The sequence below is a fragment of the Vicia villosa genome, linkage group LG1 (assembly GCF_029867415.1).
Source record: "Vicia villosa cultivar HV-30 ecotype Madison, WI linkage group LG1, Vvil1.0, whole genome shotgun sequence".
NCBI lineage: Eukaryota > Viridiplantae > Streptophyta > Magnoliopsida > Fabales > Fabaceae > Vicia > Vicia villosa.
In genome coordinates, this window is record NC_081180.1 from 38,401,710 (window position 1) to 38,412,820 (window position 11,111).

General features: G+C 31.0%; 1 protein-coding gene across 1 annotated transcript; it reads right to left on the minus strand.

Moving 5' to 3' along the window:
• Window positions 1-4,605: 4,605 nt before the first annotated feature.
• Window positions 4,606-8,662, minus strand: LOC131634586 (rhamnogalacturonan I rhamnosyltransferase 1-like). The gene is made up of 8 exons (XM_058905252.1): window positions 7,724-8,662; window positions 7,439-7,506; window positions 6,896-6,984; window positions 6,609-6,774; window positions 6,143-6,432; window positions 5,809-6,013; window positions 5,553-5,710; window positions 4,606-5,215 (listed from the first exon to the last, which is right to left on the minus strand). Exons 1-8 carry the CDS (start codon window positions 8,070-8,072, stop codon window positions 4,969-4,971), a joined length of 1,572 nt encoding a protein of 523 aa, XP_058761235.1. The 5' UTR covers window positions 8,073-8,662; the 3' UTR covers window positions 4,606-4,968.
• Window positions 8,663-11,111: the final 2,449 nt, after the last annotated feature.

An 11,111-nucleotide genomic window follows, 5' to 3' on the forward strand; every position in this document is an offset into this window, starting at 1 on the left:
AATCAAACTCTAAGATAATGCCCACAAAATTACGAAAATACATCTCTGTGTAACTTACAGAGATGCATCTCTGAACGTTGTTTTAACAAAAAATGTGTTAGACGTGTGTCCTTCTTCACTTCTCAAAATACTCTCTCAAAACAAAACTCTCAAAAGTTTCAAAATCTCTCGAGTCTCAAACTCTCTCTACTCACATTCTCTCAAACTCAATCAACACACTTCAAAGCTTCTGCCATTAACATTCAACCAATCAAAGACCTAATTCAACATCAAAGTAAACTCACATTTGGTAAAAAAAATTATTTTTCTACACTTTTTTTAATTCTATACATTTATAGAAATTGAGCATTAGGTTATATAATACCTAGTTTAGATATGTTATTTAAATAAGAAATATGTTTGATAGGTAGTTTAAATAATGACAAAATATTTTTTTCATCGCGTATATTGTACTTGGGGTTCATTTTGGTCCCTTAACTTTAAAAAAGATCATTTGAGTCCCTCAACTTTTCAAAACGTATCACGTTAGTCCTTTTCGGCCATTCTGTTAGTCAAAGTCAATCATTAAATTTAGGTGGCAATGCCACATGGCATAAACTAATTTAGCGATGAAAAAATTTGTCACCAAAAATGAACATTGAGTACAAGATACGAGACTCAAATGATCAACTTATTATTTTGGATGTTGGAATGGACTGCATTTCCGCCATTGTTATTCATTTGAGTTGCAGAATCTCTCGGAGATGCATCTCCGAAATTTTACAACATTTTGATTTTCAGAACCCGGAGATGCATATACGAAATTTACCAGTCTGCATTGTTTTTACTTAACCTCATTGTGTTTCATCTATTTAATGTTTGTGTGGTTTACTTATAAGCATTGTGGCTTATAAGCAAAATAAATTGAGGCACTACAGAGTTGCGCATCATGCATCGGTTCTGAGGGAAAGATCTCAAGCCTCACAAACACCTATTGCTTCTAGGTCGGTTGATGCGAATGCGTCAACTTCTGAGGCTCATGCATCTCTGCCTTGATCTTTTCGTATGAGACAAATATCACTTAGGCACCCTAGGGGTTTGGAGGAGGTATGTCTGACTTATCGTTGTTGCCTCTATACCCAGACCATGCTTCCATACATGTCTGGGACATAGAGGTAGAATTCAATTGTATTCATTCTTTAAAAAATATGTTTGTTATAATATTTAAAGTTTCTGACAATGAAATATTTTGCAGGATTGTGATGCTTTAAAATGCATCAATCATGGTCGAAAGATTACTGATTTGTCGCAGCCTGGTGAGTAATGCTTTCATAATATGTTACAACTATCTCGACTGAGAGACTTGTGTAAGATTGGTTATGTTATGGTTAACCATGGTATGTTGTCTGTGTTTGTATGGCACTATGAGACTTTATCTTTTCATCTTTTACATGGTGATATGTCTATCACATTGGACAAGTTTTCATGTATGCTGCATCTTTCGATCAGGGGGAGACTATTAGACCTCGGCAGAATTAACAGAGATGATGCATTGGAGATGAGGGTAGACTATATGGGAGTTGATCCAGGGGTTGTGCTGCATGAGATGGAAGTCACCTAAGGGGCTTATGCTAGATTCTGATTCTTGAAGAGGTTGTATACACAACAACTACATTATGTAGAGCAGGCTACTGGTGATGAGAGCGGGTTGCAGAATATAGAGCATACACATTGAGAGCATACATATTTTACTTAGCTGGGACATCCATTTTTGTGGTTAAGAGTGTTTTTTATGTGGGTGTGATCTTATCTGATGTAACCTAAATGATATTGCCTTATACCCTAAATGTTTAGCTTGCAGGTCACGTCTGATGTAACCTTATCTGCCTCAGCGCATCATGCGGCAGTTCGGCTACATGCAGTTTGTCTCCAAGGACCCTTCCAAGTTCACTCCTCCCTATATGAAACATAGAGATATGGGTACGATGTATGATGATTACCTTAATCATCTGGTATCGGATGAGGCACGAAGTACCATAGCTCCTAGCGACGGGAATGTTGTACACGGCTATATTCGGTGGTATTTTAGAGTGTCACATCTTTATAAGACAATAGATGCTCCAAGAGATTCACCGATGACAGCTCATGAGGAAATACTATAGGAGAGTCAGGTTAGAGCAGACCATGTTAATGTGTTGCCTAGATGTCGGAGTATCAAGAAGATTGGATAGGCAAGTATAGATTTATGATTCTTTTCGGATGGCTCTGAGGTAAGGGACATTTTAGATGCCATGATGTGGGAGCCACTACACTACATGAGATAGCGTAGGAACTAGGGGCCCAAGTTTGCATAAGCAGTAGTATATAGTATTCGTATTAGGAGCACTATTTTGTTCTATTTTATTTTGACTTCATTATGTACTTTAAATTTATTAATTTATGTATGTCATTTTCATATTATTATGAAAGTGTATGATTTAATTCATACAAAATTGAAAATGATAGTATAGTTATAATACATCGTCAATTTAATTAGTGCATCGATAAAACAAAGTCAAAAATTATTATGTGAATATAAAAATGCATCTCGGGATTCTATACGGAGATGCATCTTCAGATCAAGTTGTGTCAAAAAAGGGCGTTTCAATGAAGAATGCATGAGGTGTATTAGGAGTGGTTCTGGAGATACATCTCTAAAATAAATGTTGAAAAAAATATGGGTAAGACGCTAGTGGGGGCGTGTTTCGGTGAGACCCAAAATGCATTCGAAAATGCTCATTCGAAATCTGAGAGACATTTTCATATTTTTATAGAATGTTTTTCCACTTATGATGGGATAAACAATTGCCAAAAAATTTAAATATAATAACAATACAATACACCAGTTATGTGTGATAATGCCCCTATGTGGAGCGTTGTTGACAATGTGAGTTTTAAAACAAAAATTCAACTAATTTAAACATAATTTTATTTGCAACAACGAAAATAAATAAAACAATAAATTAAGCTAATAATCTAAATAGTAACATTAAGAAATAATTATCAATAAGTAATAAATTGACGTAATATATTATAGGTTTAATATATGATACCCCTGTCAAACAAGTGAGATTTGATTTTCTCTTCTTTAAAAAAAATTGTAATTCCCCTATGAGAAACCCATATTCAAATTGCACCCCCTCATGCTGACCAGACCATGAAATCTTCACACTTGGCATGATATTTTTAATTTTTTTTAAATTCATGTCATTTTTTAATCTTTTTTATTTTTTTTATTTATTTTACCTTTTTTATTTTTTTTACGTTTTTTAAAATTATTTTTATTAATATTTTTTATGAAATTATATTTATAAATTTATTATTAAAATATTAAGTTGGGCCTTAAAGCCCAATATCATTTCATATAATCCATTAAATAAAGTTTTGAAATGTATTGTATGGGTTTATAAACTTTTTCATTTAAAAACAAAAATAAAGTTTTTACAAATTAAGTCTTTTTTTAAGTCCTACATCGAAAAATAATTTCTAAATAGAAGAAGCTATTATTTAAGAACTTAAGAATGTGTTTCTCTTTGAAGTCTAATATTTGAATCTTGTTAAATGTTAACAATCTCTAATTTTAAATGGAACAGTGAAATTGGACCCTTTAAATTAATTGAGCGCAAAATCGGATACCAAATTTTCAAAGAGAAATAAATTGGTGACTGTCAAATATAAATTTGATTATGCAACTTCAATCTGAATAAAAAAATATTATTAAGAGGAGCTAAAACTTAACAGATGATAAGCGTAAAGTCAAAACGGGAGTAAGAAATAAAATTAAATTGATCGGTGTAATTTGAAAGTACATGGTCCAATTTTTTAGTACATTGGAGAATAGGCAAAGGAACAAAAACTTGAGAAAATCTTATCCACTACAAATAATACCAAATCTCATAGAATGCAGTAACATGTTGTATAGTATCATACAAAACCATCTCATAGAATGCAGTAACATGTTGTATAGTATCATACAAAACCCCTGAACCTAATTCATACATTGATGTCCAAAACAATCACAATCATGGCAAGGCAAGACGTCAAAGGAGACCGAAAATCGTATTCACTCAACAACTATATAACTCAAATAATTCATCATTAATTGAACAGACCAAATAATCAGACGGACCACATTTGTCTGGTTGCTTTTTTTGGATCCTTTTTACTTACTGCTACCTGTCTCTGTTTGGAAACATAGGCATCAAAGATCAGAAGCCTACTTTACCAACAACCTAGCTACTGCTACACAAGCTTACAACCTAGACATTAACATGTGACAATAACCCGTGAATATCAACCTTGGCTTAATGATTCGATTAGACGTTTCAAAATCAAAGAGGTGTTTAACCTATTCACTTCCAAAGAATAGACTGGTTGGTATAAAATGACCCAGAACCAATACAATGATTTGTTAATATTAAACAAATCATCTATATTTTTTCTTTGTATTTTCAAAAATGATTTTTGTGAAAACTTTATTCAAAAATGAAAAAACTGGACTTGTAAAAATAGAGAGAAATGTACATATCTTTATGTATAAAAAAAGAATATAAATACCAATGACTTAAGCTTCCACAAAGAGCAAGATCCAGTAATCCAAATTTGTATATGAATATGAATTCCTCCATGTACACTGCTGTTTAAACTCACTCACCCTGCAATGTCAGGGTTGCTACTATACATGAATTTAATGGATTATTGCTTATATTTATTATATTATACATATAAAATATAAAGTATCCCCTGGCTGATTTGCTTGACTTGAACTTCTGTGAAGGCTATCCCTCCCACCCCACCTTCTTTTCTTTTGTCTGCCTCTTTTTTTCATACAAAAAAGTTGTTGTGTTTGCTAAATCTGGGTAGAGAACTACCACAACATATCTGTGGTAGAAAACCAAGTGTACCAGGAGATGGTACATGTAAAATTCAATTATTTTTTCAGACACAATGTCACGTGCGACTCAACAGATCATTTGATGGTTCTAAACATTCCTCCGGGTTGGAATAGAAATAATCCTCTTCTTTGGGCTTATCATGGATTACCAACCTTTTACTAGGGTTGCCCATGCGATTAGCGTGAGATTCCTTCACGGCTGAAGAAAATTGGTCCCAGTTCAGTAATCCATTGTTGTACTGATCAATTAAATCAACTAAGAGCTTTCGGTTCAATAAAATTGTCTTCTTGAACCCAAGATATCTGTATAAGCAATGAAGAGAAAATGTCAGTTCACTTGAGAAAGAACAAATGATAACTAACAGTAGGGTCGTTATTCTCTATACAAAAACTGCATTTTGGTTTCTCAGAAGATGTGATCATGTGGATACAATTATAGTTTCAGTAAGAAGAAAAGGTTTTTTTAGCTTTTCAACAGAACACTAAAGGCATGAATGTTCCAAAAAAAATATATAAGAAACAAGTTTGCTAAGATACTGGTTCTCCGGTCGAACGTAAATTTTAATTTTGTCTATCTGAAAGGGTTAAATGGAAAGCAGCTTAAGCACGTGAATCACATATGTTACTAGCTGAAATATACCTGCGATGGCCCGCAACTACTTTGGCCATATTTCCATCATATGTGGGAACAAAAATATCACTCTCTAGTGAGACAAGATAATCCAATGCTGCCATCTGAGATGAATGATTTTGAAAGAAACGAAGGTCGGATGGCTCCAACAGTGTTTCCTTCCTGACCTGTATTAACAACAAAACGCGAAAGGCAAACAGTAAGGACATAAATCAATAACATACAACAATTACCATGCTGCCTATAGTTTAGCAATAAAGATTACCAATTTTGGGTACTCCTTTGAAAGGCTTGTCGTTCTCCTTTCTCCACCATATATTTCACCGGCTGCAATGTAGATTTGAATGTTCCGATCAATGTCAAGAGCCCTTAGTGTAAGGGCAGTCTCCTCAGGTGTTAGAGGACATAAACCATCTCTTCTTTTCAAATCAGAATTGATTATTTTCTCTTTCCACCAAGGATAAGCATATCTGTCAATGCACAGAAAATTGAAATTTGAGAGAGATTTATATCCAGTTGTCTCTTTTTGATGTCCACAGTTATTGAAAAAAAATATATTAAACTTTTTGAACAGGTAAATAATGCAGGTTAATTATCACCTCATTCTTGTTAACTCTTCCACCTCCTCACTGTTACAACCTTGAGTACAGCCAGAAAATGCTAACATGTCCATCTCATACCTCAGATGAAGTACCAGAAATGGACCATTTTTTCTTAGAAGACTGATCACCTTTCTCCCCAACTCCTCTATCTGAGGAGTAAATTTCAGAGCACTAAAATTAACTCTGCAACGCAGCTTCTGAATCTCTAGAGGTTGACCATTATTGGCTAGCCGAGCATCCGTTCTATTTAAATGGACAACTTTGTACTTTTGTATCAAGGGTAGAATCTACACACACAAAAAAAATGAAAAATGCCATTTGCTTTAAATTAGCAAAGGAGAGAATGACAACAACATAATCAAGGCACGTAGTGTGAAAGATATAATGGCAAGCTAGTCGATTGTCCTTTAAGATAAAGCATAAGCTCCTGAAATAATTGACCCGTGGATACTAAAAAACTGACCTGGTTCTTATAGTAAGATATGTCAGACCAACTAATGGGTGGCATACTATAAAGAAAACCGTGTTCCACTTTCAGTTTGAGTCTAGTTGGCAACTCCTTCAATATCCGAACCTCATCTCTCAAGGATGTAATAAAGTGATCCACGTCAAATATGTCTTGGAACTCACTGCAACATAAAAACAATAAATAATCAGTGAGCTGTGATGAGGGGCAGAAATCCTCTAACCAAAGCAGCATTAATATGGTTGTCATCACCAAAACATATGGCAATAGAATCAAAGACTCACCTAGGATCAGCCCAAAAGGATGTTTTATCAAGCTCAGGGACTATAAGTGTGACATTTAAATGTCTAGCAATGGCAACCATATCACAAATCTGCAGTTAAATTAAATAATCAGAAAAGCAAACCGAAACATTACAGGATAACTTCGTTGCACCATTGCTAGAACAAGAACAAAAGCACAAACTAAAAAGTATATGATTCAGCTATTTACTCCCTCAATTTGTAGTTGTAGGGCCAGATATTTTAGTATGTGGGATGGCCAGATATTTTAACATATGGGACTAACAAAATTCTAACATGGTCACTCAATTGAAAATGCTTGATCACATTGGCCACTTTGAGATAATTTTTCAAGGAACTAAATTGACTGGCCTAAGTAGCCTAAGCACAGCTCGGTTGGTGACAGGCTGTAGAGACATTTAACATGCAGGGCTGCAGGTTCAAACCCGCAATTCCACATTTGTCAGCATCATTTAAGTCCCTAAAATTTAAAGACTAAATTCATAATTCAGTCATAATAAAAAGAACATTGTATAAACAACTCACCGCTGCTCTCATTTGGTTCAGTCCTCCATTGCATGAAACCATCAAGTATCCATTGTTTTTATAAACTCCTGATCACAATTAACATTTCAAAAATTAATAATTAAACAAAGTAATAGATAACAGCAAACACGCAACAAAAACAAAAAATAAACAAAATAAATGAAGATGAAATTATCAATAAATCTCAATAAGTACATTAAACACTTTGAAATCATTATCATAAATAAACAACAAAACAAATTAGCAGCCAGTTAATGACGTAATTAGGAATGTCAAAAAACTAACTCTTGGGAGGTAAAAGTGGTGGACGTGAAGAAGGAAACTGAATATCCATAGCTCTGGAATTCGAAGCAGATTCATGAGTGAAACACGAAGGCCATCCTTTAAGAACTCTAGGACCCCACAAATCACCTATAGCTGTTAATTGAACGATGCAAGTCCATAATATCACCGATGAAGTTGCACGGATCATCCATAGTTTCATTCTACTCCTTCCCGAACCAGAACCTAAACCCGAACCAGAACCCGAACCAGAACCTGAACCAGAACCAACTCTCTCCTTTTGAACCTTCAAATTCAAACCCAACCAACTCAAATCTTGCCACTTGTTGCTATTACTCTCTGGCTTACACATCTTGTTCTTACTCCAATTTCTTCATACAGAAAAAATAAACAATAAACCCTAATTCCAGATTCAATCAATGAAATCAATAAACCCTAATTCTCCTCCAACAGAAAACTTCAAGATCCGAATTCTCAAAACGACACCGGATCAAACCTATTAACTACTCACACTATTCACCACCAATGCAGCCACAAAACACACAGTAAAATTGAATTCAAGAAGAAACAACACCCTTGGTTTTCTCAGCACAACGATTTCCAGAACTGAAACCGCAACAACAACGAAAATAACTGCAATATTTTTTTTTTTGAATTCGTGACAAAAATGTAATGGAAATTGAGGGGAAAACGAGAATGGAGAATTGAGATTACTCCGGCGAGGATGATCGGCGGAGGACGGTGGCCGGCGAGTAAATATGACGGTGGAAGAAGAATTGTAATTATAAGTTGTGAGAATAAAATGCGAACAAAGAGAAAGACATTCGGAGTTGACACATGCTAGTGCTACTACACCTACACCGGTGTTAACTCAACCAGGGTTAAGTTAACTTAACCATGGTTAACTTTAGAATGGACTTTGGGATCACTTCCCCTTAACTTGTCCTAAAGTATATTTTTTGGATGATGGTCCTAATGTCCTATATAGGATGGATAAACCAGCTGTATAGTACAATACACTTTATGATAGATAGAGATAAATTAATTGATATGATATGATAATTAAAGAATGTTGAAATATTGAGTATGTATTTTAATTAGAGTATCCATCTTATAATGGTGGTTATGGAAGTACATTTTATCCCCTTTTACTTTCAACTAAGATATTTAATTTTAAGAAATGGAGACTATTTTTGTAAATGTAATGAATAGTTGGATAAGAAGTCTAATTAAGTATTATTAATATCAAGTTATCAACAAGTGGTCCTAAATGCATGTATAAGGAATAAAAATGAAGGTTTTATTTGAAAAATAATAACTTTGATTTTCTAACAACCATTTTCCTTGTTATTGTTACCTTCTTTTTATGAGCTTGTCAAATATAAAGAAGATAAGATAATAATATATATTTCGATTTAATATATTAAATTTAACTAATTAAAAAATTGGCTATATAAAACTGAATTAAATTTCGATAATGAAATAAGAACTAACAATAATTATACATAAAAATTTAAAACTTTGAGTGAGACTCATTTTAGTCACTCACAAAAATTACACAATCTAAATTAGTCTCTTAAAAAAACTCGTTTTAATCCCTTACAAAAATTTAACCGGACCATATTAATTTTCTTATTAATATTTTTTCAAACTGGTTTTTTCATATTTTTAAACCATGACTGACCTATCACGTTGGCCTATATTTTTTATTTTTCACTTTTTAAATACTAAATTTATTTTTAATTATAATTTCATTTTTAAATAATTCTAGATTAATAATATAAAAAAGCAAAAATTGTTTTTTATATAGAATTGAACCCAAAAACCTATAACTAATATCTTAAGTCTTTACCACTAGTACAATTGACATTCATAACAAATAAATTCTATGAATTTTAGTAATATTAAAATAATTCTGAATTTAAAATAAAAGAGTTAAAATTTGTACCAATGGGATCTCAAACACAAGTCTGTTCAAATTAAATGATAGTCACTTTACAACTAGACAAACGAATTTCTATTGTTAATATTCTTAATAATAAATACTTGAGTTAATAATTCAGAACAAACATTTACTTATTTCAAATAACAAACAAATAAATATTTACTGATTTTAAATAACACAAAAATTTAAAAATAAAATTAATAAAATATAAATCTTAAATATAATTAATCAAATTTAAATAAATAAAATAATATTAATTGAATTATTATTAAACTAATTGATCACTATTTAGTTTGAATTTACTATATAATTTTAAAAATTATTTGATTATTTAATTTAAATTGATGAAATATTTTAATAATTAGTTGAATTACAATTAAATTAATTAATTATTATTTAATTTGAATTAGTTTGAAATAAGTAAATATTTATTTGTGTGTTATTTAATTTTAATTACATATAATTTAATTTATTTCTAATCGATTAAAAATATTGAGGTTTTACATTTTATAAATTTTATTTGTAAATTGGTGTATTATTTAAAATTAGTAAATATTTATTTGTGTCTTATTTAAAATAAGTAAATGTTTGTTGTAAATTATTAAGTTAAGTATTTATCATTAAGAATATTAACAATAGAAATTGATTTGTCTAGGTTCGAGACCCTATTTGTATAAATTTTGTAATTTTTGTTTTAAATTCAGAATTATTTAATACTATTAAAAATTTTGGAAATTATTTGTCATGAATGCATATTGGCTTAGTGGTAAAGACTTAAGATATTTTTTAAAAGTGTTGGATTCGATTCCTTATAAGAAATAATTTTGGCTTTTTGGATATTATTACATCATAATTATTTAAAAATGAAATTATAATTAAAAATTAATGTAGAATTTAAAAAATGAAAAATAAAAAATAAAAGCTAACGTGATAATTCAGTCAAGGTATAAAAATATTTAATAAAAACCAGTTTACACAAATATTAACATAAGAACTAATATAGTTCGATTAAATTTTGTAAGAAATTAAATTGAATTTTTTTATAAGGATTAATGTAAATTGTGTAATATTTGTGAAAAACCAAAATGATTATTAACTCTAAAACTAAAAATCTTTTTAAAAAGTCAAATTCATTATAATTGATGCTATACAAAAGAGACCACCAAATTCTTTTATTAAACATAAATAATTAAGTTATTGCAAATTTGCAATGACAAAAATTATCTTTTATGTTGTTACGTAAAAAAGGTATTTATTAAATAATATTTTTTTAAAAATATTAATTTATAAATATTAATAATTTATATTAATATAAAAATATAGATAAATATTTTCAATTAAAGATTGAATAACAATTTATATTTATTTAATTCAAGTAATATGCAGCAATTGAGCTACCTCACAAATCCTATATAAGTAATAATTTTTTATTTTAACATTTTTAAT

What these genes read in the sequence shown, in the direction of transcription:
- LOC131634586 (XM_058905252.1), bottom strand. Translation starts at nt 8,072, where the DNA reads ATGTGTAAGCCAGAGAGTAATAGCAACAAGTGGCAAGATTTGAGTTGG. An exon ending in TGAACCAAATGAGAGCAGCG is followed by an intron (nt 6,985 to 7,438) that starts GTGAGTTGTTTA and finishes ATTTAACTGCAG; the next exon opens with ATTTGTGATATGGTTGCCAT. An exon ending in TATCTTACTATAAGAACCAG is followed by an intron (nt 6,433 to 6,608) that starts GTCAGTTTTTTA and finishes TTGTGTGTGTAG; the next exon opens with ATTCTACCCTTGATACAAAA.